General features: G+C 54.2%; 1 protein-coding gene across 1 annotated transcript in view; it reads left to right on the top strand.

The window, feature by feature from the left end:
• LOC102869902 overlaps nt 1-23,909 on the top strand; it is a 31,213-nt gene extending 7,304 nt beyond the window's left edge. Inside the window, exons 6-11 of the mRNA XM_006894710.1 lie at nt 2,580-2,660; nt 2,916-2,997; nt 6,380-6,476; nt 9,501-9,668; nt 20,372-20,493; nt 23,844-23,909. Coding sequence (XP_006894772.1) covers nt 2,580-2,660; nt 2,916-2,997; nt 6,380-6,476; nt 9,501-9,668; nt 20,372-20,493; nt 23,844-23,909 — 616 coding nt within the window. The remainder of the gene's footprint in view (nt 1-2,579; nt 2,661-2,915; nt 2,998-6,379; nt 6,477-9,500; nt 9,669-20,371; nt 20,494-23,843) is intronic.
• Nucleotides 23,910-25,481: the final 1,572 nt, after the last annotated feature.

The raw sequence follows: 25,481 nt of genomic DNA, 5'->3' as shown, positions 1-25,481 counted from the left end.
GCACCTCAGAGGGTTCCCACAGCCCAAGGAGGTGCAGGTGCCCCACACAAAACAGTGTTTGGAGGTCACACCTCAATTCCGTGGTACCCCATCGTTGAACCTGTCCCCCCCCCAGGTGTGGCCCTGCCCCCCGTGGGTCACTAGACTTGACCAGTTTCCTCATGGAGGACACAGGTGTCCTCTGGTTTCCCAGCACTTCTTAGACGGCGAGGCCTGGTGTCTAGAGCCTGGACTCCAGAGTCCACACGTCTTTGAGTTCAAATTCCAGCTGTGTTTTCTGCTTCTCTTTTTTTATTTTAATGAAAGTTTACAGAGATTTTGGATTTCCATTCAGACATTATTGCTCACTTTCCTCCCTATCCACCCCTCCTCTTAGTTCACTCTTGAAGAGAGAGGAAAAAATTCTTTTGTTGTGATATAGTCCTCCCCCAATTCCCAGTCCACTTTACTGTGCAGCTCTTATTCTGAACTCCTGTCATGACAATAATACCTAATCCTATATTCCTTTTAAACAGTTCTGTCCCTCACCTGTTTCAGTGCAGTACACATTATTTATTCCCTCTTTTCTTAAGTTCTCTCCAACTCTGATGTCAGTCCTGTTTTACAACAGTGGCCCTATGCAGTATTTGTCCTTTTTTGACTGAGATATTTCACTCAGCATAATGTCCTCCAGGGTCACCCATTCTGAATAATACTGCATGAGTTCCTTGTTTTTCAATGCAGCATAGTATTCCGTTCTGTAAATATACCACAGCCTCTCTATCCATTTGTTTCTTGATGGGCACCTGGGTTGTTTCCAACTCCTTGCAATTGTGAACAGAGCCACGATAAACATGGGTGTGCATATATCTGCTTGGGTGTCAGTTATGGTCTCTTTGGGGTATATGCCCAGTAGTGGAATTGCTGGGTCAAGTGGTATTTCTATTTGCAACTTTTTGAGAAAGCGTCATACCGCCTTCCACAGTGGTTGCACCATTTTACACTCCCACCAACAGTGAATAAGGGTTCCCGTTTCTCCACAACCTCGCCTGCATTTGTTGCTTGCTGTTCTATTAAATTTTGCTATTCTGACTGGAGTCTCAGAGTTGTTTTGATTTGCATCTCTATGTTAGAGTTAGGGATTTTGAACATTTCTTCATGTGCTTGTTAGCCATCTGAATGTCTCTTTGGTGAGTGTCTGTTCATATCCTGTGCCCATTTTTCATTTGGGTTGTTTACCTTTGTCTTTAAATCCTAGATATAAATCCCTTATCAAACATGTCATTACCAAATATTTTTTCCCAGTCTATGGCTTCCCTTTTTACCTTGTTGAAGTTTTTGGATTGCATAGGGATTTGATTCTTAGAAGGTCCCATTTATCTATTTTAGCCTCTCCTGGTTGTAGGTTTTTCAGGATGTTTGGAAGACTGCACATGTGAATTAGAGCTTCTAAAGTTCTTCCAAGCTTTTCTCTAATGAAGTTTATAGTCCTTGATTTTAGTCCTAGGTCCTTGATCCACTTTGAGTTGGTTTTAGTGTATGGTGTGAGGTGTGAATCTTGATTGAGTTTTCTACCGATAGTTCTCTAGTTCTCCAATTTTGCTAACACCATTTGTTAGAAAGGCTGTTGTTTCCCCACTTAACTGATTTCATCTCCTTGTCAAAAATCAGTTGTCCATGTTTCTGCTTCTTGAACCAGTCTAGACACAGAGCAGTTAGGGTGTCCGGGGCAGGACAGAATCTGGGTTGTGGGCAGGGCTGAGGGCGTAAGTAGCCTTGGTCAGTGATGGTCAGACCCCAGAGCCTGGTGGAGGTGTGGTCCAGAACAGTGGTGGTGCTGGTGGTGGTTCTGGTGGTGGTGGTGGTCAGGTCCCCTCACGTCGCACATGACTCATGGTGACCCTGTGAACCACAGATCAGAGCCCTGGCCTGGCCTGTGACCTTCTCACCGCCTCTGGCATACCTGAACCCATTACTGATACACAGGGGTCCAAACCAGACTCAGCCCACTGGTCAGCGGGCTGGTCAGTTCCCATTCATGGCCCATGTTCTCAGGTTGTAGTTGGGAGGGAAACTTGCCTGTTTTCACCCTTCAGAGTGGTCTGTGGATTCGAACTGCTGACCTTTTGATTAACAGTGCAACGCTTGACATGCTGCACCACCAGAGCTCCCTGGTGAAGGGCGACACCCCTTAGTATTGTTTGTTCCCCTAACTGGTGACTCTGGCATCACAGACTACGTCTAACACTGGGCGGCAGCTGTCAGGAATTGAGACCTGAAGCTAGGGGCTAGGAGATGGCCATCAGATAGGGGCACCCCAAGACCGTGGACATGGGGCGTCCTGCCAAACCTCAGACAGCTGCCACAGGTCTGGTGGTTCCTCCCCGAGGGCCTAGGTTACAGATGGTCACATGCACTTGACTTTGGCTTCTCCCAGGTGTCAGAAGCAGGGCAGCGTTCAGGACAGGATGGACACCTGGTGTCTTTGCTGGGGACCCTCCTCTGTCCCAGGAAGTAAAGGCCAGGTTGGTCCACGGTCGTGGGCTGGCTCTAAAGAGCAAATTGAGACATCCTGTCCTGATTCCCTCTGTGTCATCCAGAATGTTCAATGTTCGTAGCGGCATCCCGCCCACCCTGTGGGAGTGGTCACGGCTGGCCGCTGTGTGCTCTTCCTGCCAGCCGTGAGAGGCAGGCCACCACCTCTCTTTGACAGATGGGGAAACTGAGGTTCACAGTGGGGACCGTGATGTGCCCTTCAGCTTCTCTGTTCATGAGCCATGCTGTGGGGGTTCAGACCCGTCCCTGCGTGGCTCTGGGGTGCATTCCTGACCCCTGGACAGTCCCCCAATATCACAGCCACCCGCGGGGATTGTGGCCGGTGCCTCGCTCCACTCGGGTCCTTCCGCCTGTGACAGGCTCTCCTTTGTCCTTCACAGGGAGAAGAAGTGGGTGACGGTGGGAGATACGTCCCTACGGATCTACAAGTGGGTCCCAGTGACAGAGCCCAAGGTGGACGAGGTGAGTGTGTGGGGCTGCCTGCCACCCCTAGACCTTGGCGCCTGTCCAGCCATTTCCACACATACCATTCGACATTGCCTCCATTCTTCGGGGTGTCCCCCCACCCCACCCTTCAGGCAGCCATGGAGTCTAACCTTCTGTGAAGTGGACAGTGTCCTCTGTATGTTATCTCTGGCCTGTGTCCCCAAGCTTGGTCGATGAAGACACACTGTGAATGCAGAGGTGCCCACCCCCGGTGCCTTGTTTTTTTAGGGGAGAAGTGGGGACCCCATCATTGTAGCTCCTTTTCTCGGGGCTCCATGTTGAATGTGCAGTGGCGTTGTCTCTCGTATGTCTCACCCCCCCGTGTGTGTGGAGTCGACCTCCGTGGCTTCTTTGTTCAGATAAAGACGCAGGCTCAGAGAGGTGAAGCCACGTCCCCAGAGACACCCAGCAAGCGTCAGAGCTGAGTTCAGGCCGTCCGATTCTGAGCCAGCTGCCCTTCCACCGTCAGAGAACCTTCTAGTGTGTGAACTTGCTGGAGACAGGGTGGTACCTAGAATGATGATACCTGGGCTGCTGTGGGGTCCCCTCACCCCAGCACCTCAGGAGAGCTGGTGCCATCGAGACCATGAGAACAGAGGGAGCCCTGTTGACTGGGCTTGTTGGGAGGATTTAATGGACAGCTAACACCCCCCCAACATAGATGTGCTTTCAAGCTTGGGGCACCCAGGCCTGTGGCCCCCAGGGATACCAGCTGAGCAGGTGTCATTTTCAGACTAAATCAGGAGAGGTCCACTCAGCACCAGGCTTCCTGCATGGACTGCACCCCGCTCCCCTGGGGTGGCGGGCTCCCCCGGGGATGGAGACGCTTGGGCCCTGTGACACCCGTTCTTTGGGAGGTCCTGGTCAATGTTATGATCACTGGGGTATCGTGGGGTGTCAGGGGTCCCAGCCCTGGCAGGTGGAACCATGAGGCTGTGGTCATTGCCTCTCAAAGTGTGTCTGGCTCCTACCTACTGCGCCGTGTGACGCTAGGCCCCTCCCAAACGCCTGGCACGTCTGGAAGGACATGGTCCCTGCTCTCAAGGAATTTATGATCTCGTTGGGGGAAGATAATTATAGAATCGCATGAAACAGACGTCAGGGAGGTGCCAAGTGGAATGTCGATCTTGGAGAGCCTGGCCGTCGTTGCAGCGGGAGGAGCACGGTGGCAGACCCTGTACCCGGGCCTGTGCCCCACCCCCTAACCAGGGCCTGCACTGTCTGGGCCTGCACCCTCACCTCTCCCAGGCCTGTACTCCCAATGCCATTATTATCAGGACCTGCACCTCCATCCCCCCTTACCAGACCGTGTGCCCCCACACCCCCTTACTAGACCCTACGCTTCCATCCCCCCACCAGGTCCTGCACCCCCACGCCCCCTTAGGAGGCCCTGAGCCCCCATACTTCCTTACCAGGTCCTGCACCCCCCCCACCAGGCCCTGCGCCCCCATCCCCCTTACCAGGGCCTGCACCCCTGCCCCCTTTATCAGGCCCTGCACCCCCACCCCCCTTCCCAGGCCCTGCGCCCCCACCCCCCTTCCCAGGCCCTGTGCCCCCACCCCCTTCCCAGGCCCTGCGCCCCAGTGTGCACTGGTGTGGTGATGCGGGACTGGGGGCTCTGAGCTGGAGCGAAGGCGGTAGATGAAGATGTTTCTTACTCTGGAGGACGTGCACCTTCCCACCACCTCCCACCCCTCTTCCCTGGAGGGTGATCATTCCCATCTGGAGGTTGCATGAACCCCTAAACTAGTGCCCTGGGACCAACTAAAACCTCAAAACAAAAGCATCTCCTGAAATCTGAAAAACCAAATGAGGGTTTAGTTTAACGGTAAAGAATGTTAGCCTTGAGCATTAAGCTCTTGTAAGAGCTGTGAGTCTCCAGCCATGCCGCCCTGAATGCACCGGGTCTCGCCTGGTCTCGGAAGCCAGCTGGTGTCGGGCCTGGTTAGTACTTGGAAGGAAGAGCTCCTTGGAGCCAAGTGACAAGAGCAATTGGAAATGTTAGCCAGAAGATTAAGGAGGTCCAGTTCTGAAAGGGAGGGTACGGTGGGTCCCTGACTCTGTGAGTCACTGCGTGGATTCGACCCAGGGACGTTTCTATTTAGTTCTGTAGCTCCTTGCTGCTGTTAGTTTTAGACCATTTTCAATACCCCAAAAGGAATCCCCATTTTCTTCCCCCCTCCTTTCCTTCTCTCAGTCCCTGACAACCCCCCTCTACTTTCTGTGACCCTGGACTTGCCACATTTCTTCAGACCCCACTTTTTTACGGCATACATTGTCTCTACCCAGCCCCTCCAGCCCCCAGATCTCACCCCTGGTGATAAGCAATGTTATTAGCCCCAAACCAGACCCACTGTTGCCCGGTCCCTGCTGGCTCGCCGCAGCCCTGGAGGGGAGAGACCCCGTGGGGTTTCTGGGTCTGTACCTCGATGGAAGCAGACTGACCCATCTTTCCCCTCACACAACCACTGCTGGGGTTAAACTGCCGACATGTTGGCAGCCTGATGATTAACCTCCAGTGCCATCGGCTGGTTTTTATCCTTCCGGGACACATGTACACACCCACAGATACACCCTGACTGGCGTTCAGCCTCCCCATTTTATCTCCTTACTGCTAACGACATCCTGTGCACATGGTCTGCGGCCTCCCTTGTGCGTGTGGGGACGGAGAGGTGTTCAGTATCTCCAGCCCATCTCCCACGCTAGTCCGTGAAGGGCTGTCTTGTTCTCTGTGACCGCGGCGTTTCACTGTGTTAACTCGACAGACAGACTGTAGTTGGACTGCCGCGTCTTTACCTGACGGGCAAGTCAGGTTATTTCCAAACGGATTCTGTCCTTGCTGTAAAAGCTGGGACTTTACCTACAGACATGAGGGACCCCTCAGGTGGGCCCCCATCCCCCTGTCCCGCAGACCCCCTAGTCTTCTGAGGTTCAGAGCAGAGAACGCAGCCTGAGAGCCTGGGGTGGGGACACTTGACATCTGTCACTCACTTGTCATCAGTGCACCTGCTCCAGCTGTCCAAGTGGCCTGTTTCTCTCCTGCCTCTTGAAATCAAAGACATTCCTGTAGACAGCAGGTGTAACAGACCCCCCCAAATCACATTAGGATCCTTCTGGAGGTGCAGAGCTGGCCCCCCCACCCCAGCACAGCCCACACCCTCCATCCTCTGCTCCAGGGGCCCTTCCACCCCAGAGCGGTGAGGAGGCTCAGATCACTACCCAGAGGGGACATGGGCACACAGGACAAGGAAGCTTCCAGAAACTCGGGACCCAGCATGACTGTGGCATCAGATAGCAATCCAGGGCCTCCTGTGCGTGTGGCCGGCTGACCGGCTTGTCGCTCTGTTTTCTCCAACAGAAGAACAAGAACAAGAAGAAAGGCAAGGATGAGAAGTGTGGCTCGGAGGTGACCACCCCGGAGAACAGCTCCTCCCCCGGCATGATGGACATGCACGGTACGTCCTGCGGCTTGCTTTATCCGGCTGGTCGGTTCACATTCCAGGCCAGGGGCAGGCGGCCCGGCAGGTGCCAGCGGGTGGGCTGGAGAGCGGGCGGGTAGGCTCCGGTAGTGGACAGGCCTGGAGAGTGGGCAGGCGGGCTCCGGTAGTGGGCAGGCCCGGAGAGTGGGCTTCCGGACCCGGGATCCAGGGCCGTGGAGCCGCAGGCCGCCCTTCAGCCCTCCCCCCAGCCTGGGCAGGAGCTCACGGGTTGGGGTTCAGGGTGCACTTGCTGTGTGTTCATCCCCTCATCACAAATTCACAGACACTCTTCGACTCATGGTGCCCCCCGCGTCAGGAACTGTCAGGTTTGGGGTTTGATATTTTATGGGTTTGGATTTTTTCCAAAATACTACTTCATTGTGTTTTTGTGAAGGTTTATACACAGCACGTTAGGCCCACATTTAACAATGACGATTTAGCAAGTTCTGGGCGCCCCGTTGGCACAGCGGTTTTGCACCTGACTGCCAGCCGCCCAGCTCCTCCTTGGGAGAAAGCGGAGGGTCTGCTGAGTCCAGCAGGGGACCCCCGATGGGCAGTTCTGCTGTCTCCAGGGTCCCTGTGGGTCAGAAGCAGCCCAAGGGCGAGAAACCAGGCCAACTGCCCTGGGCATGTACATCCTCGAAGTGGCAGCTGATAGAGGCCTGTGTTACAGGCCGGGCCGGGCCAGTCGCTGGGTGAGCATCACTACTCAGTTTCTCGGTTTAAGTCACAACAGTCAGATTGGTACATATCTAAAGTCAGACAAAGGTTCGTGTTAGTGTATAGGGTGCGGAACCCCAGTGATGTACAGAGGGTAAATGTTGGAGTCCCAGCTGGAAGGTCAACAGTTCAAACCCACCAGCCTGACTCTGCATGGGTTAAAGAGGAGAGTTCACAGATTCGGAACCCACAAGGCAGTGCCCTCTGACCTACAGGTCGCCACAAATGGAAATCTGCTCAGTGGCTGTAAGTTTGATTTTCAGAGGTTATAAAGGTGACCTTTGTAACCTGGGGGCTGGTTGGTTTAAAACAGCGAGTCGTTCACAGACCTAGAGGGTGGAAGTCTGAGATGAGGGTCACAGCTCCTTCTGAGGCTCTGAGGGACATCTGTCCCCTGCCCTCTCCCAGCTTCTGGTCACCCCACAAGTTCTCGGTGGGTAGATCATACAAGGATACTTGTCACATGGGATTAAAGTCCCCTTCACTCCGTTATGACTTCATTTAACTTAAGAATATCATCAGAGGCCCCATTGCCAGGCAGGGTCATGTTCAAGGGTGAACAGCATACGTCTAGGGAATACCAAGTTCAGTCTAAAACTGAATCTGCAGGGCCGACCCATTTCTGGTCACATATTTCTGGACACACGCACACATTCTTGGCCTAGAAAAAAATTGAGCCCAGTACGCAGCCGTATAGAATGAAAGGGCAGAATTTCTGTTCCTGTAAGCTGTCCCCAAAAATGCCAAAACATCCCTGCTCGCGATTCAGTTCCAGCTCCTACTCAGCGCCCACCCAGGGTCCAGGGCTGTACAGGTATGTGTGAGAGGAGTGGCCCGGCTTTCTCTTTGAACAGCTGGTGGGTTCAAACCACTGACCTTTTGGTCAGCAGGCAACATGGTACGCCCTGTGACCTCAGAGTTCCTTCTGAGCCACTCCGTTGTGATATTCGGTTCCGTTAGGCCCAGGACACTTAACACGGGGGCTGTTCTAAGAGACCAGGGTTCAGTTCCCAGCCAGTGGGCTTTGTGTGTGTGGCCACTTCCAAGGGATTAATGGAAGCCTGATGTGTTGACCAGACGCTGGATGAGTTTTAGGGGAGCTCCAAGACCAGTGAGTAAGGCCTGGTGATGAACTTCAGAAAAGGGGCCAGTGCAGACCCCGCGCCTCCTGACAGAACCACTACCAGGCACGGGCGACTCGTCTGCCCTGCTGTGCATGGGTCACCGGGCGGGGGACTGGCTCTGTGCAGACGGCAGTGGCGGGCTCATCAGAGGTGATGAGGATGGCACAGGCTAGGGCGGGGCCCGGATACGTTGTTCATCGGTCACCTGACTTCAGAGCACCTGACAACAGCAGGTGGCATTGTGGGGGTGAATGTCGGCGCTGGTGATTACCAGGGGAGGCTCCAGCCTGGCCTGCCGAACTGTTGACCAGTGGTGCCCAAGACATGCTTGTCAGTGTCTTTTTCTCACCCATTTTTACCAAAACAGCCTTAATGGCCAGTGCAGAGTGACCAGAAATGACAAACCTTGGGTTATGGTGTCAGTTGTGAACTTGTGGTGCTGTGGTGGGGTCAGCCTTGAGCCGCTAACTGGACGGTCTGCTGGGGCGTGGCCTGGCAGCGTGTGGACGCCGTGGGGCAGGCCTGCTGTGTCCTGTAGGATTGCTGGGGGTGGGCGGATTCAGTGGCCGCGGGAAGTTCCCATCATGCACAGCAGTCGAGGGGCTGGTGTGATGCCCCCGCCCCTGCCTCTCAGCCAGGTTCGTGTCACATCTGCTTTTCCAGAACTGTCTTGTTATGTTACGTTGTCAGGTGCCGTCAAGTCGAGCATGACCCATAGCGATCAACAGCCCTGAACCGTGTCCTAGCCTGTGCCATCATCACACTTCCCGACACCTTGTGTCGGTCACTCTGTCAGTCCACCTGGCTCCTCTCCTTGGCCAACCCTCTGCCTTTCCGAGCACAACGCCCGTCTCCAAGGAATAGCCTCTCTTAGCAACATGCTCAAAGCATGTTGTCCTGGAAAGACCCTGGGTCCAGCTCCCTCTTGGGTAGCTCCGGTGAGCTGTCCTCGTGAGCCACGGGGGAGAGGACAGGCCCCGCTCTGAATCGTCTGCCTCGCAGGGTCCGAGAGGCCTGGGTGTGGTCAGCTGAGGAGGACGTGTCTAGACCTCTCTGGAGAGGGCGTCCTGGGGGTTGCGAGGCACAGAGTTCAGGGACGCCGAGTCCCCGCGGCAGAGAGCGAGGGTTCACCTGTGGTTCTGTCCTCCCCGTGCAGATGAGAACAGCAACCAGAGCTCCATAGCCGACGCCTCCCCCATCAAGCAGGAGAACAGCAGCAACTCGAGCCCCGCTCCGGAGCCCAGCCTGGCCGTGCCCGGCGAGGGCACAGAAGCCAAGGCAGACGAGGCCCCCGCTGACGGGAAGGAGCACCCTGGGGCCGAAGGTATGTGTCCTCCAGGGCAGAGCTCAGGGCGACTGCATGGACCCCAAAGCCTCGCCGGTCACTTGCACATGTGCTTCGGTGGATGGGACCCTGTGTGGGCCCCTGGAAGGAAGCAGGAGGAGGGAGATCAAACCTGGAGCACACATTCTCTTGGGAACCACTGACGAGTCCTGTAAACTAGTGTCTGGGAGGTGAGTGGTGTGGGGAGGTGGGAACCAGGCGAAGAGGATAGAGTCTTGCTGGGTTCTGGGGCTGACCACTGTTTAAAGGAGGATGGTCAGGGAGGTGACACTGGAACAGAGCAGACTCCGGTTGGAGAATAAGCCGCGTGGGATGTGAGGGAAGAGCCTGGGCGGAGGGTGGGCACTGCAAAGACCCTGAGACTAGAGGGTGTTTGGAGACAGGTGAGGGGGGGGCCCAGACAAAGACGGAAGTCTGAGAGGCACAGCGCCCTGCCGGGGGAGGCAGGGCTCGGAAGGCCTCCGCTGGGATCCTAGTTCTGGGCTCACATGGCCACCCCTGGGGTTTGAAGGAAACGTGACCTGAGGGATTGCATTGTCCACTCTGGTTGAGAAGGGACAGTTGGAGGCCTGGGTAGAAGCAGGGTGCCCACTGGAGTTGTCCATGTCGGGGAGGAGGGCAGCTCAAACCAAGGTGGAGATGGTGAGAGGTGGTCAGTCTGTGGAGATGCGTGTGTGTTGAATAGTTATTTCTGAGGGTGGTTTTTGTTTGTTTGCTTTTACTTGAGATTTTATTGTAAGTTTATAAAGAACGTGGATTTCTATTCATTCATTGTTACACATTTTCTTCCCTGTCCCGCCCTCTAGTTTGTTTTTTTTCTTTGGGAAAAAGTTCTTTCATTGTTACATAGTCCCCTCCTATTTTGAGGGTTTTTAGAGCCTAAATTTCAGGGAGCCAAGTGCTCTCACATGTAACCTTAACAAGCTTCTAATCCACGTTAGCCTTTCATATCCTCATTGGCTTTGCAGGAGAGAGGCGTTCTCCTCCCATAAAGATTTACAGCATCGGGGAAAAAAAAGAGGGTTGCTGTGAGTAGTAACTGACTCAGAGACTGTGGGTTTGGGTTTAGAATCTTTATAGGGGAGCTCTGGTGGCCTCGTGGAAAGAAGCTGCACTGCAGTCCCAGAGGCACACAGTTCAAATCCACCAGATGCTCTGCTGGAGAAGGAGGGACAATCTCCTCCTGTGCCAGTCAGATTCGATTTGACGGTACACACCCTCAAAATAATAATAATAATAATAATAATAATAATAATAATAATAATAATAATAATAATAATAATAATAATAATAATAATAATAATAGTAATAGAGTCTTTATTGGAGAACTGTGGTGTCTCCGTGGGTTGGCAGCTTTGGAAACCTTTTGGGACACCCTCGCCGTGCCCGAAATCGCTGTCAGACACAATCATAAAGGTCTTGAAGGGTCCTTGGTGACACAGTAGTTAAAGTACTCAGCTGCCGTTCGGAAGGTCAGCCGTCCGACCCCCAGCCCACTGCTCCGTGGGAAGGAGGGGACGGCCTGGGCCAGCTGCCCTCTGTCCTGCCGTGTCACTGGGACTTGGAATCAGAGGCAAAACGGTTTAGTTGGATTCAGTTTAAACTTCTTAACTGAAAAAAATTTTAAGTACGTACAAAGGCTCAACGCACATATGCCTATCAGGTACATTTTCTTATACATACCGGGTATCACTTTGTGAATTTTGGTGGTTTGTTGTTTTTTTCCCCTGGAACTGTTTGAATTGTAGATGCCTTGAGGCGTCATCCAGCAGCTTTGTAACGTAAGGGCCTCCTTCTGCATCCCCCCCTTAGAAGATGAACAGCAGTTTCCCTACTGCCCGGTGTCTGCCTGGCAGGTAGAGGGGACATGTGTGGAGAGACAGTGTCGTGGAGGACAAGGGGACCCGAGGGTGGCTGTGAGCACCTGACCCCGTCATCTGTCACGAGGAAGACCTTCAGGCTTTGGGGCAGGCCGTCTGGAGCTCAGGGGGTGAGGGTCCAGGCCGGGATGTCAGTGGTGGTTTCTGTGCACTGCCTGCCCGGCCTGAGGAGGCAGGTGGCCGTCACAGTGTTGAGGGAGAGAGACCACCACTCAACAGACCTCGCTAGCCACCACCCGACATTCGTCGGCCTCCTCCCGCCTGAGGCATGTCCTCTAAGTCCTTCCCCCCGCCCACGATCCTCGCCAGCACCCCTCTGGGTCTTTGCACAGGGCTGAGGGACTCGGGGTGGCATTTCTGGAAGCAGAGGGCGCGTGCACGCCTTAATGATGACAGGAGGACTGTGTACAGAGTTTCTCAGCATTGACATTGTTGATGGTTTGGGCTTTTTTTCTTTTTCCCTATAATGTTTGTGATTTGAGTGAAAGTTTACAGAGCTCATTGGTTTTCGGTTTGACAGTTCATCCATGTTGTGTTTTGCGACATTGATCGCAGGACCCGTGGCGGCTCAGCACTCTTCCCACCTCTTCCCTGTGTTTCTCATGTCCACTAATCCTTCCCCATACCTTTCTGCGTTCTGAGCTTCCCTGCTGTCCCTGGGCAGCCGCGGGCCTTCTGATCTTGTGTGGTAGGGTTGATGTAGGAAAGGTGTTCCTTCCTGGCAGTGTTGTCCGTTGCTGGTGAAAAGTTGAGCCGCTGGGCTGACTTGAGTTCCAAGCTTGAAGAGTGACCACGGGCTCCCGTTTGGGAGGGTCTTGCCGTCTCTATCAGACCAGCAAGCCTCGTCTTTTTTTTTTTTTTTAACTTTTACTTTTGTTGCACATTTTCGTCCCATTCGGCCCAGGACCCCCTCCAGTGATGCCTTTCAGGGCGGTCAGCTCCCATGCATGTGTGTGGTCTCAGAGGCGGGAGTTTGAGCGCTCTGGACTAATGCAGGCTGTGTCATCCTCGGCTGTGGAGCTGCCGTGTGTGCTGTGTGAAGCTGAGTGGCATCCCTGATCTCCACCCTCCCCAAACCCTGAGAGTGACAGCCAGAAGGTCACAGCTCTGGACATGGCCACATAACCCTCGGAGATACAGCCACCCTGGTTGAGAACCCCATATGCTAGAGCCTTGACAGCCTTTCCTCTGAGGCCACGGTACTGAGCAGTGTGGCCGTGGTGGCCCTTGGCCGTGTTCCACCCACCGGGCTCCCCAGATGCCCCTTCCTGGTGAGCTGGCTGTACAGGTGGGGGAGGGGAGACACGCAGGCAGGTGCCACCCCCACTCCGGTCCCCTCCTCCTGGGGGCCCTGGGCCTTGTCCCCCTCTCCTTGTTCATTGAAGGCAGTGGATTCTAGCTGCCTCCTTGTTAGGGGGTCGCACGGGGCAGCTGCGGCCGGGGTGGTGGAGGGGCCTCTGCTGGACGTGCTGTGTGCTGTGGTCTACACGTGCTCCTGCAGAGGCCACACCCTGATGTTCCCTTCCTCTGCTCTTTTGTCTTAAAAGTCACATCTGAACCCACTTCCGTTGTCAGTCTCCCCTCGCAACCCCCCTGTAGGACAGGGAAGAAGCCTCCCGTGGCGCTGGCCAGGCTGTGGTCTTCAGGGAAGCCGACGCCCTCAGCTTTCTCCCGTGGAGCAGCTGGTGGGTTCAAACCATTGGCCTTTCCGTTAACAGCTGTGTGCTTTAACCTCCGCACCACGGGGCTCAGCCATGGCAGCCCTGCTGTGAGTGCATGTGGCCCTCGCCCCTCTACGTGGGAGCCTCCTGGGGCCTCCTCCTGTCCCTCCAGGCCTGTGGGCTGCACCCCCCCCCATCCCCTCGGGAACAGAGAGGGAACAGAGGCCACGCGGTCCGCCCAGGTGGATAAACCTGGTCCGCCCGGTTAGGGCAGCTCAGCTGCCAGCTGCTGACCTCGCCTTGAACTTGTTTACTGCGGAGCAAGTTCAGGGAGTGACCTCATGTCCGAGTTCCCGGGTCTAAATATAGGCCCCAGGAAGGTCATCTTCCCTGGGACCGCTCCAGCCAGCGCCCTCGCGCCAAGAGCGTCAGGTATCCCCCCAGGTCCAGCCTCCCAGGCCCCCAGGCTGCTTCCCATCCCGCTCCCGGCTGGCTCCGGTGTCTCGGGCACCTGGCAGCGGAGTAGGGTCCCCAGAGGTGCTAAGTCACAGGTGTGATGTGGGTGTGGGAAGGCCAGTTAAGTTCCTGCGTGCTGAGGTTAAAGCAAACAGCCATAGAACATTATATAAAGTATTTGACGTGGAGGAAGGTTTTAAAGGTTAAACCTTTAAAGAAATGTCTAGCTTATGGGGTGTTGAAGTGATACCTCAGACAGCCGCTCCATTGCTTCCATTCCGAGGGCCCTAGATAGCACAGCAGTTAAGCACTTGACTGCTTACTGAAAAGTCAGCAGTTCAAGCCCAGTGGTTACTAGTGGGAGAAAGATGTAACAGTCCCCTGCGCATGGCCTGGGCAGGCGTGCGGGCAGCCCACTCCCCCGAGCAGCTGTGAGTGTCCGTGGCCAACTTTTGTGTTGGTGGCCGCGTGCTTTAGTCTCTGAGCCACCAGCTCACCTTTCTCTTCATTCTTCTTCATGTCTTTTCAACCGGGCCTGCCTTTTGTCCCTTGTCACCTCCACCCCGGGCGATCCTGACGGTCAGCCGTGGTTGCCCAGGCATTCTTAGCGTTATTGCTGTTCTTGGATGGTGGGTTCCGACTCGTGGTGACCCCAGGTGGCAGAACAGAACGGTCGTCGTAGCCCCGGTTTTGTTTCACCGTCTGGTTCTCAGGATCGCCAGGCCTTTCCTCTTAGTCTACAGCTCTGCTGAAACCCGCCCACCATGGGGGACCCAGCTGAAACCCCTGTGGTAGATCATCCTCTATCACGACCGCTCCCAAGTCCCCACGGCACGGCGCGCTGTCGGGCAGGGGAAGAACTCAGTGGGCTTCGCGGACAGGCGGGCTGGCCGTGCCGGTGGGGCTGTGTGCACCCAGGGCGGGCATTCATTCCCTCTGTGAGCTGTCTGGCTTTCCCCCCAACGTGCTCCGGGTAAACCTGCCCCTGCTGCGACTGCCTCCACTGAGGCTGCCGCTCGCCCCCTGCACCTCCGGCCTGCACCCTCCCTCTGACGGCTAGCTTCAGGGAAGGGTGGCTTTCCACGGTGCTCCTCCGCCATCTGGCTGCTCTTGTACTGAGGGACTTTGTAAAGACATGAGAATATCTTCCAAAATTCGGTATGATCCCCACTTGGGGATAGGAGCGGACTCCGGAGGGAGGTGGTTGTTGTTAGGTGCCGTCGAGTCGTAGACGACTCATAACGACCCTGTGAACGCAAGGTCTGAGCACTGTCCATAGAGTTTCCGGAGGCAAGCCGTCTTGGAAGTGGACGCCGCTCCTGCTTCCAAGCTTGTTTTAATCTGGGAGCTCCACCAGCACTGTCCACCATGGGTAACCGTTACCGCATTTGGGACATCAGTGTCACAGTGTTTAGCATCACAGCAACTACGGGTTACTTCTGTACAGCAAATGGAGAGACCAGTGCTGTACCACCTAGAAGAATGTTTGACAGAAGAACAATTTGAACCAGGCCTGAGGTTTTACATAGTTCAATGTAAAAATTAAAAAAAAAATTGGTGATAACATTTAGTTCAATGTAAAAACAAAAGAATTTGGTGATACCGTTTAGAATCTGTATCAGACAGTCCATGGTAACTGGGGGAAGCAAGGTATGTTTTGGGAAATACACATGGAGTTAAGCATCTTTGGAGGAATTCTGGTACAAAAATGGTCCTCTCTGTTGAAACCTAGAAGAGATCACTGAAGGGAGGTGGGGGACAGAATTAGGGAGGGTTTGGGGGGCATTCTCTGATGTGTCTGTGAGGTGTGTCCTGTGGAGAATGCCGGGTGACCGTGTGTTGTTGGGAACCTTCAAGTCAGTCCCGACTTGTAGCAGCGCCGTGTGGTGGCGGAGTAGAGCCTCCCCTTAGCGTTTCCAGGCTGTAATCTTTATGGGAGATTACCAGGCCTTTTCTCCCGTGGAGCCACTGGGTGGGTTTGAACCAGCAACCTTACTTTTAACAGCCAAGTTCTTAACTGCACCACCAGATGATACCTGAGAGCCAAACCCACTACTGTTGGGTCAGTTACGAGTCACAGGGACTTCCCTTTAGGTTTCCGAGACGGTAAATCGTCATAGAGGGAGACTGCCCGTCTCTCTTCCATGAATCAGGTGGTGGGTTCAAACCACTGACCTTTTAGTTAGAAGCCTTTGTATATAACTACCAGAGCTGCCGTCACCAGCTGCTGTTGTGAGGTGAGGTATCGAGTTGAGTCTGGCTCCGAGTCCTCTGTCTTCTGTCATCATCTCTGACACGCCGAAGCCGCCCGTGGCAGTCACCGGGTCAGTCTGTCTTGCTGAAGGTCTGGCTCACCTCTCCAGGCGTGATGTCTCTCTCCAGCCCCTCCTGACACACGTCCAGAGTGTGAGGTACATTCTCTGGGATGGTCAGTACTCTTCTCCAGCACTTCAGTTGAGCGGCATCAGTTCTTCTGTCATCCTTATTCGCCATCCGGCTCTCAGATGCGTCGCAAGTGATTGAAAAGACCATCGCCAGAATCAGACACGCTTTAGTCTTCAAACTGACATCATTGCTCCTGAGTAATTTGGAGAGATTCCTAACCACTGACTTCTCCAGGGCAGATCTCCTGATCTCCTCAAAGCGTGTTGGTCTCAGATCCAAGGAAGACGAAATCGTTGACCATTAGATGGCACCAGATCGCATTTTCCCCTGTGATTAGTCATTGCAGTAACATCAGAAAAAGACCCATGTCATTAAGAAAAATGATTATGTGGGGCCAGTCAGGACAAGAAAGGAGCAGGGAGGCTCTTTTAATAGAAGCCGGGAGGGAGCGTGGCAGCCGTGGGTGTTGGAGCGCCGGGGGCCAGCAGAGGGCACTGCCGGCCAGCAGCCTGGGAGCCGGCCCCACCTTGGTCCTCCGGAGAGAAGGGCGTGAATTACAGAAGGGGACGCCCGGCTCCCACGGCTGCCCTGGCAAAAAAAGACACACCAGGGTGACCCAGATAGAATTTAAAAAAAAACAAAACACAAACACCAGCCAAAGGTTGCACATATTAGTGGAAATCGGAGCCCTTAGCCGCGGCTTGTAAGATAGCAGAGTGGCAGAGCCACAGTGGAAAATAGCACGTCGGTTCCTCAAAAGACTAAAAATAGTGCAACAGCACACCAGCTCCTCCTAAATCTAGCCACTGCCATCCAGCTCGTTCCAGCTCCAGGCCGCGCTGTGGGGCAGACAGAGCAGAGCTGCCCTGACGTTCCCAGGCTGTAATCGTCACAGGAACAGGCTGCTTCAGCTTCCTCCCACGCAGGGCTTTGAACAGCTAACCTTCAGGAGAGTGGCTGGATACCTTACTGTGCCACCAAGGCTCATTAGCACGATGGTATGGTTTGTCAACTCCATACCTAGGTGGTCCTTGTTCTTGCCAGTGGATCGGAACTGACTCATAGCGGACCTTTCCGATTCCGTTGGAGGACCTGGTCCGTCTTCCCCCCTCAAGGCAGCTGGTGGATTCAAATTGCTCACCTTTGAGTTGGCAGTGCAACTTCTTATCCACTCGGCTGCCAGAGCTCCCTGGGTATCCCAAAGACTTGAAGGCAAAGACTCAGAGACTTACACACACCAGTGTTCACTGCAGCACTACTCCTCATAGCCCAGAGACGGAAATAACCTGAGTCACATCAAGAGCTGATGGGTTTTGATTTGCGTCTCCCTTATTGCCAGGGATTTGGAGCATTTCTTCATGTGTCTGTTGGCCATTCGAATATCTTCCTCTGTGAAAATTCTTTCCATGTTTCTTGTCCATTTTATAATTGGGTTGTCGGTCTTTTTCTTGTGGAGGCCCAGGAGTATTCAGTAAACTTTTGTTAGAAGACTCTTGTCTGAGAGTCCACAATTAAGGTTGCATAGTGGAATGTACTTGGGGCGGTGGGAGGGGTGCGGGGGGATTGTGTACCAGGGAGGGAGTCTTTCTTTTACTTTTGAAAGAAAGGAGAGAACTGGGGGGCGGGGGGAGAGGGCTGGGCGGGGAGAGAAGTGCAGCAATGAATGAATGGAAATCCAAATTCTCTGTAAATGTTCATTAAAATTATTTTTTTAAAAAAAAAAGACTCTTGTCTGAGATGGAATTAGCAAGTGTTTATTCCCAGTCTGTAGGTTTTCTTTTCACCCTGTTGGGAAAAGTTTTTGATGTGCGTAGAGATTTCAAAAGGTCCCATGCAAAAATAAAAACGACAAAAATGTAGCTGATGAGTAAATAAAATGTGGAGCACACGACGGAGCCCTGCTCGGCCAGTAGGAGAAAGGGAATCTCCAGCCATGCTACAGTGTGGATGGAGCTGAGAGCCTTGTGCTGAGTGGAGAGAGTCGATCACAGAAGTACAAGTAGTCTGTGTCCTCTGAGACATAAGAAATGGCAAGTATATAAAGACCAAAAATTGTTAGTGGTTAGGAGGAGTGGGAGGGGAGGAAGGGTAATGGCAGTGGAAAAATTGCACTGATTCAAAGTAGCCTTGTACGGACAATTACTGTAATTGCTCTCATTAGGATGTCCACAGGTAATAAGTTGAAGTGGCAAAAATTATGTGATAAATTAATTTACAGCTTAAAAAAATGGTGGTTGTGACTTGTATACAACTCAGCACCTCATGAGATTTAGGTCTTTGGTGCGGTGGTTTAGGTCATGGTTTCATTGATCATCCCTGTTAAAATTGGCCTCATTAGTGCGTCTGTGCATCTGTTCTCTCAATGGTTTATGTAGTGCTTGGGATCTTAAAAATTTACAGATGGGGAGCTCTGGTGGCCTAGTGGCAAGAAGCTGCACTGCAATCACAAAGGCACACAGTTCGAATCCACCAGATGCTCTACTGGAGAGGGAGAGGCAATCTCCTCCTATACCAGTCAGATCTGATTTGATGGTACACACACACACACACAACCGCGGGGGGAGGGTTGGGAGGGGAGGAATGTGTGGCAATGAATGAGTTGGAAATCCAAGGTCTCTGTAGATTTTTACTGAAATTGATAAATTTAAAAAAACAAAACCAAACAACCCCACCTTATTTAAAAAAAAATTTGCAAACAGGCATCAAAGTCATAATTACGCTCAATTACACCCCAAGCAACAGAGGAAGGAGAGGCAGGAACAGGAGGAGGAAGCGGAGTATGTGGCACTACCTTGTTTGATGTGAGACCTGAATAATGCCTAGCTGCCGTTACTGAACATTTTAATCAAAGAGTCTAGTAGATAAATTCTGGCTGAAAGGGGGGGAGAAGTGTGGAACAAGAATTTAAAATTTTGACATTTTTCATGGCCTTATTCGATCTCTGGAGGTCAGATGAAGCTTCAAATAGATTGCCTAAAATAATTCATGAGTCAAAACGATCATCTTTAAATCATCAAGCAAAAATATCCCCTGAAGTCTTCTTCAAACCAAATGGTAGTGACTGACTGAGTCGAGAATGCCTGCCTTGACCATTGTGCTCTTTTTAGAGCTATCTGTATGGGATCAAATTGACGACAACTGGATTGATTAGGGAAAGCCTCTGGGGGCCGTGAACTGTGTTAACTGGAGAGAAGCGGAAAAGCAGGGTAAAATTAACTGCACACTTGAAGCTACTACTCAGCACCACTAAACCGTACGAACTCTTGTTGTGCTGTGTGTATGTATTCTCAATAATAGCAAAATAAATACCATTTAAAGGGGGGAAAAGACAGGTGCGCCCCACAAAAACCATATAGAAATAGATGTGACAGAAGTAAAAAGTGAAAAAGGCGTTAAATGTCATTGACGTGCTGTTTGATCAGAACCTGCTCACCGCCGAGCCTCCAGCAGGTTTTTCAGAGAGTAAAACACACGGGAGGAGACTGTTTCTTCCTCCCACGGAGCGGCTGGTGGATTTGAACCTCACACTTTTGGGTTGGCAGCACAGCTTGTTACCAAATTAAATACTGCGTGTTCATTCCTCTCACATGACACGGACGAGGGAGCTCTCTGGTGCAGGTGTCCTGTGTGCACGTGGGGCATTGTGGGTCAACAGTGGTAGTTCAGGTTTGGGCTAAACGGACCAGAGTCACTGCTATCCCAGGTCCCACCCATAGCACCTGTAGGACACGGTGGGATCTGCCCACCTCTCTTCTGCACAGATGCTGGTAGATTCGAATTGCCGATCTTTGAATACTGTGCCCTGAGAGGTCCTTCCTTTTAGGTCTGGTGACCCACATTGTTTTTGGTTGCCAGGCTGGGCAAGTGGGGACGGGGGACACAGTGAGTCTCAGCTTTGGGGGGACTTCTGGGAAGCGGTGGCAGTGATGAGCGTGGTGGTCTCCCGGAAACCCGCATGGATGTGCCCACTGGTCCCGTGTGTGTCAAGTGGGGCTGCTCCACAGAAGTGTCCCGGCTGTGACTACCTAGGACCGGATCAGATCCCCAGCCCTTTCTTCCCAGGCACTGCTGAGTGGATTCGAACCACCAACCTTTCAGCTGCTAGTCAAGTGCTTAACCGTTTGCATCACCCACAAACCGTGTGCATGTACAAACACGCTGACCTGGCCACAGCGTTGAACTGCACACCTGTGCTGTTTGCCTCGCCGTGTCAGTCCCGGAAGGCCGAGGCCCCGGACCCCCCGCTCCCAGCATTATGAGTACGAGGCTTCAGAGCTCACACGTCTGCCTCTCCCCTCAGACGCCGCCGCCGAGCAGAACTCACAGTCTTCGATGGAAAACTCGACGAACCCCTCAGAGAAAGTGGAAAGGCAGCCATCCGGGGATGTGAGCCTCTCCGCAGACACAGCAGCAATCTCTCAGGTATGTACCTGCGGCCGGGCCAGGAGCCTGTAGGGGTCGGGGGTGCTGCTGCGTTCCTGGGGTTCCTCTGTGAAGGAATCCATGCTGGGCGTGGGGCTGCGTTGTAGACAGGACACATTGCCTGGGGGGACTCTGCTCTCCGCTGTCACGTTTTATTGACTCGAGACCTTCAAGTCCTCGAGTGCCTGGCTCAGACATCCTGAGAGGCTTCCCTAGTGTTGGCAGGACAGACACACTGCCATCGGGTCAGTGACTGAGGGGACCGAGCAGGACTGCCCCACGGGGTGGCCGCGGCTCTCCGTCTTCACGGAAGCTGACCAGCTCATCTTTCCTGCAGAGCAGATGGTGGCTTTGAACTGGTGGACACAAACATAACACCTTAGTAGCAGCTGAGCATATCCTGCGCTGACACTGGCCACTAGCACATGGCTAAGGCATACAGCCACGCGTGTGTGTTCACACAGGGACACACACATGCCCGGAAGATGCACTGCAGTGCACACGCGCTTCAGAGGCTCACTTTCTACAAGCCAGCGTCTTCCCTCTGCTGCTGGCATTTTGTGACTGACCCCTGTCTCCCTGCTGGAGTCCTCTGCTGGCACCTGTTGTTTGGTCAGAGGAGCCAGGCAGCGTGGGAGTAGGGAGGCCCAGTGGTGAGGGGTGCACGCGCGCGCACACACACACACACATACACACACACACACACACACACACACACGGCTCGGGTCTGAGTTCCAATCACAGCTCCATCACCAAGTAGCAGGCCAGTTAGCCTTGCTGAGCCTCAGTATACCTACCTGTAAAATGGGCTGTGTCGTGGAGCCAGCCTGGGCATCTGATGAAAGGCGGACGAATGGGCAGTGTGTGACGATTTCCCATTGTGCTTGTTGTACAGGGTGGTGGGGACTCAGAGGCCTCAAGATGTCCCCTCCCTCAGGTGTTTCCGTCCCTCAGGTGGGAACCAGGCTGCACGTGAGGCAGGGGGAGGGAACAGGAGCCTGGCAGGTCCTGTCCCTTGTCACCTTGAAGTGGGCTACCCCAAGGAGGAAGTGCTTCAGAATTTAACACCACTCTAAGGAGACCCCTTGGTGTGTGGTTAAGCACTCAGCTTCTGACTGAAAGGTCAGCGGTTCAAATCTACCCTGTGCAAGAAAAAGACCCTGCAACGTGCTTGTGTAAAGATTGTTGTTAGATGCCGTCACGGCAGCGCCAACACACAGCAGCCCCGTCACCACACGCGGTGCCCCAGCGGTGCCATCCTCAGAGCTGGGTGCGTCCACCGCTACAGCCACTGTGCCCCCCTCCCTCGCTGAGGGTCTTCCTCTTTCACTGACCCTCTTCCAAGCATGATGTCCTTCTCCAGGGGTGACTCCTAGTAACATATCCAAAGCACACGAAGCGAGTTTCACCACCCCAGCTCCTAACGCACCTTCTGGCTGCACTATGAGCTTTTGGCTGTCCATGGTGTATTCAGTGGGCTTCACCGACACCATGAGTCAAAGACGGCAGCCTGGAAATGCCCACGGGCCGGTCTCCGCATCACAAGGGCCCCCGTGACGGCACCCAGCCGTGACACAACAGCCCTTTGATCTACAGTTTCCCTTCTGAGATCTTTCCCGGGCCGCCCGCAGACACCCACAGACGCTGACGGGAGCTGAGTGGGGGCTTGTTTGCAGCATGTGGGAGAAAGAAACTTGGCCACAGCCCATGTTCCCGGCAGGAGAAACTGCTTAGATCAGTGGTGGGTGGTGGCTAAGACACCTGGCCTAGTATGATTCTGGGGCGGTGTACCCCCAGGCGCCTGTGAGCATCCTTGTTGGGTGAAGGATAAAGCAAGTCGAGGACGGGGGTTACAGCAAGAGTCCACTTGGATGTAAAGAGGAAAGCCCACTCCTCACGTGCAGGCTGCCCAGGAGGTGTCCTCAGGGGAGAACCATCCACATTGGCCCCACATCTATCCAAGATAGACGTGTGGTGTGCTGGGCGTAGTGTTGGGGAGTGGGTCTCATGCACAGCCCCAAGGATGAAAAGCTTGGAGTCTTAAAAGCACCATCCAGATGGCTGAAAAGCCCAGCATCTTATATGCACTTCCCGTGGCTGAGAAGCCCGGGCCTCGGTGGCGGAAAAGCCCAGGGTCTTACCTGCACTGCCCTAGTGGCTGAAAAGCCTGGGGGTTTTACACGCTAGCAGCCCCCACCCCGTCCACAGCACCCACAGCTGGTAACAGGCCTCATGTGCCTCTTTCAGTCCAGATAAACGCACACACACTGATGTGCACACACGTGTACTTGCACTCACGGTCCATCAGAGATCTGTACTCACACAAGCACACGCAGGGACACCCGCAGGGCACACTCGTCTGTGGGCCTGGGTTTGTGAACCAGGCATAGGAGGCCTGATGAAGCAAGTCTCCACTGAAGCTCAGATGTTCCCGCTTAATCCGTCAGCCCCCTGGGGTTCCTCGGGCTCTGCCCCTGCTTGGTCATCCTGGGGTCTTCCTCCTCTCGCAGCCCCCTCTTCCCCCGCCTGGTTCCCTGGGGCGGTGGGAGATCTCCCCGTGTACCACACAGCCCACCATGCCTGCATCCCCCCTTGTATGTGGTCGTTGTCCACGTGCGCGTCAGACGGCCTTCACGGTGCTCTGTCACCTCCTCTAACTGCTGGTCACTATACACACCCACCCACCCCTCCCCTGCCCCCCACCTCTGCCCCACACAGCTGGTGTCACTCCGAGGATCCTGCCTCCTGGCCAGCCTGCCCTTTGGGGGTCAGCCAGGAGACGCTGTGTTCTGTCAGGCTATCCTGCACTAGGGCCAGTGGGCTCTGCTCACTGATTGAGCGCCCACTGTGGACCTGGCTCTGCCCAGGCACCAGGGTACAGGGGAGCCCACAGACGGGCCCCTTTCAGACTTCATTGGCTTGTGAAGTGACCTGGGGAGCGCAGCCAGTACCCAGAAAACGCAGAGGAATTATTTCCAAGATGGGATTGCAGGAAGGGCCAAGAGAGAAGGAAGCAGGCAGGTGGATATCAAGACAGATGTGTCAAGATGTGTGGCGTCAGCATAGATGTGTGGTACACTGGCTGTAGTGTTGGGGAGAGGGCCCCAGAGGGGCTGCCTGGGGGCTGTATTTCTGCAGAGCTGCGGTGAATGGTTCAGAGGGAGTGGAGTGGTACCCAGAGAGATGGGGTGGCTGGTGATGGGAGCTGAGGATGAGGGGACTAGCCCAGGATGCTGGGAAGGAGAGAGAGGAGAGGAAGACTGGGGTCTAACGCTCAAGGTCAGCCATGTGGTTGACCACAACCCCAGGGTGCTGACCCACCTCCCTCTCCCCGTTTTTTTTTGCCCCAGGATTTGGAAGGAGCGCCACCATCGAAAAAGCTGAAACTGGAGGGGCCGCAGCCCGAGGAGCTGTAGGCGGCCGCCCCGCCCGCAGGCCCGCCCGCCCTTGCCCCACAGCGCCGCCTGCCGGGCGCCCCCCTGGAACTGCAGCCTCCCGCGTGTCCACGGCGCAGCCGGGCCTCGGCGAAGCTGCCCTTTGCACAGGAGCCGCCCGCTCAGGAGTGTCCGTCTGTCTGCACACTGTCTCCGAAGCCAAGATTCCATTTGTGTTGCTGCTGTATCCTCCCCGCTCCCCTCCCCGCCCCCTTCTCGATGTGTAAGGATATAAGCTAGCGGAGGTGGTCCCCCACTGCCCGTCCAGGCGCGTCACGTCCCTGCCACTTCTGTCGCTTTCTTTTTTTGTGCCTTGTGCTCGTCAGGTGACCTCTGGCCCGGATCCCTGGTTCTTTCCACATCGCCCACTCTGCAAAGTGGCCTCACCTCCCTGCCCCACGGACTTCCAGCGGGAGCGCAGCAGGCAGGGAGATGGTGGGGAAACTGAGGCTGGTGGCCTGCGCATTGCTGCAGGCGGGAGCTGGGGGGGTGGTCTTGGGTGAGCCCAAGGTGGCCAGCCAGCCATGGTCTCCAAAGCCAGAGAGGTCACGGTTTTCAGGGCGAGGTCCCCAGGGCTGGCAGCCTGGGTCCACGAGGTGCTTTCACTTGCTGGGGACAGTTGAGGCTGGGGTGTTGGCCACCTCTCTGGCCAGAGAGCCCCTCGATGTCTCTGGCGTTTGCATGTCACACCCCCATCCCCCAGCACTTCTTCCTCGCAGACCTCTAGCGGTGAAGCAGCTTTGATGACTGGACATGGACAGAGGGCAGGACTAGCTGGTGCTGACCTCACCTCTGCGATGTTGTTTGGGTTTCCAATCCAAAGTCGCTCACTGGCCTCTGCCGCCCCTTCGCTGCCCTCCTCTCCCCGCCTGGATGGCCGACAACTCTGAGCGAACACAGGGCTGCTTCTAGAATGTGCTGTGGGGCCCCCAGCGGGGAGCAGGCCTCAGTGGACGGGCCTCCAAGGCCTCAGACAAGGCACCCAGCGATCGGAAAGATTTGCACTCTCTCCAGAAAGGAGTGACAGACACCCCACGCCCACCCCTCGTCCCCACTCTCCTGGGGACTGCCCCATCATGGTTCTGAGGCCTGGTTTACTCTTCCTTAAATCCATGGACTCCTCGGACCTTAAACCTCTTCCCGAACGTTCTTTACTGCACTGGAGTTCTGACTCCCTTTGAATTACGTGTTCTCGGGGGTGGGGGGCTGCGGGTTTTGTTGGGGTTTTCTTTGTTTTTATTTTGTTTTGTTTTGTTTTTTTCCCTCTAATCGGTGCATTTTTCAGGTACCACCTTTGTCGTGTGGCTCTTTGGCCCGACCACCACAGGAAGTGTCTGCCAGAATCCGTTTTCTAAGAGTTTCTGAGGGCGAGGCTCTTGTTACTACTATTATTGTTACTCATTTCTTTTTTTTAAGGGAGCCAATCTATTTCCTGCACTTCAAGAAGAATCAAAATGTTGCTGAATTTCAAATACCTCATGCAAAATATCTCCTGAAATATGAGAAGAAAAAGGAAAAAACAAACAAAAACAAACCTTAGGAACTCTGAATGTT

The sequence above is a fragment of the Elephantulus edwardii genome, unplaced genomic scaffold, assembly GCF_000299155.1.
Source record: "Elephantulus edwardii isolate Elephantulus edwardi_28Jun2011 unplaced genomic scaffold, EleEdw1.0 scaffold00148, whole genome shotgun sequence".
NCBI classification, from domain to species: Eukaryota; Metazoa; Chordata; class Mammalia; order Macroscelidea; family Macroscelididae; genus Elephantulus; species Elephantulus edwardii.
Note: the sequence above shows the minus strand (reverse complement) of the source record. Positions and strands in the feature narration are given on the sequence as shown.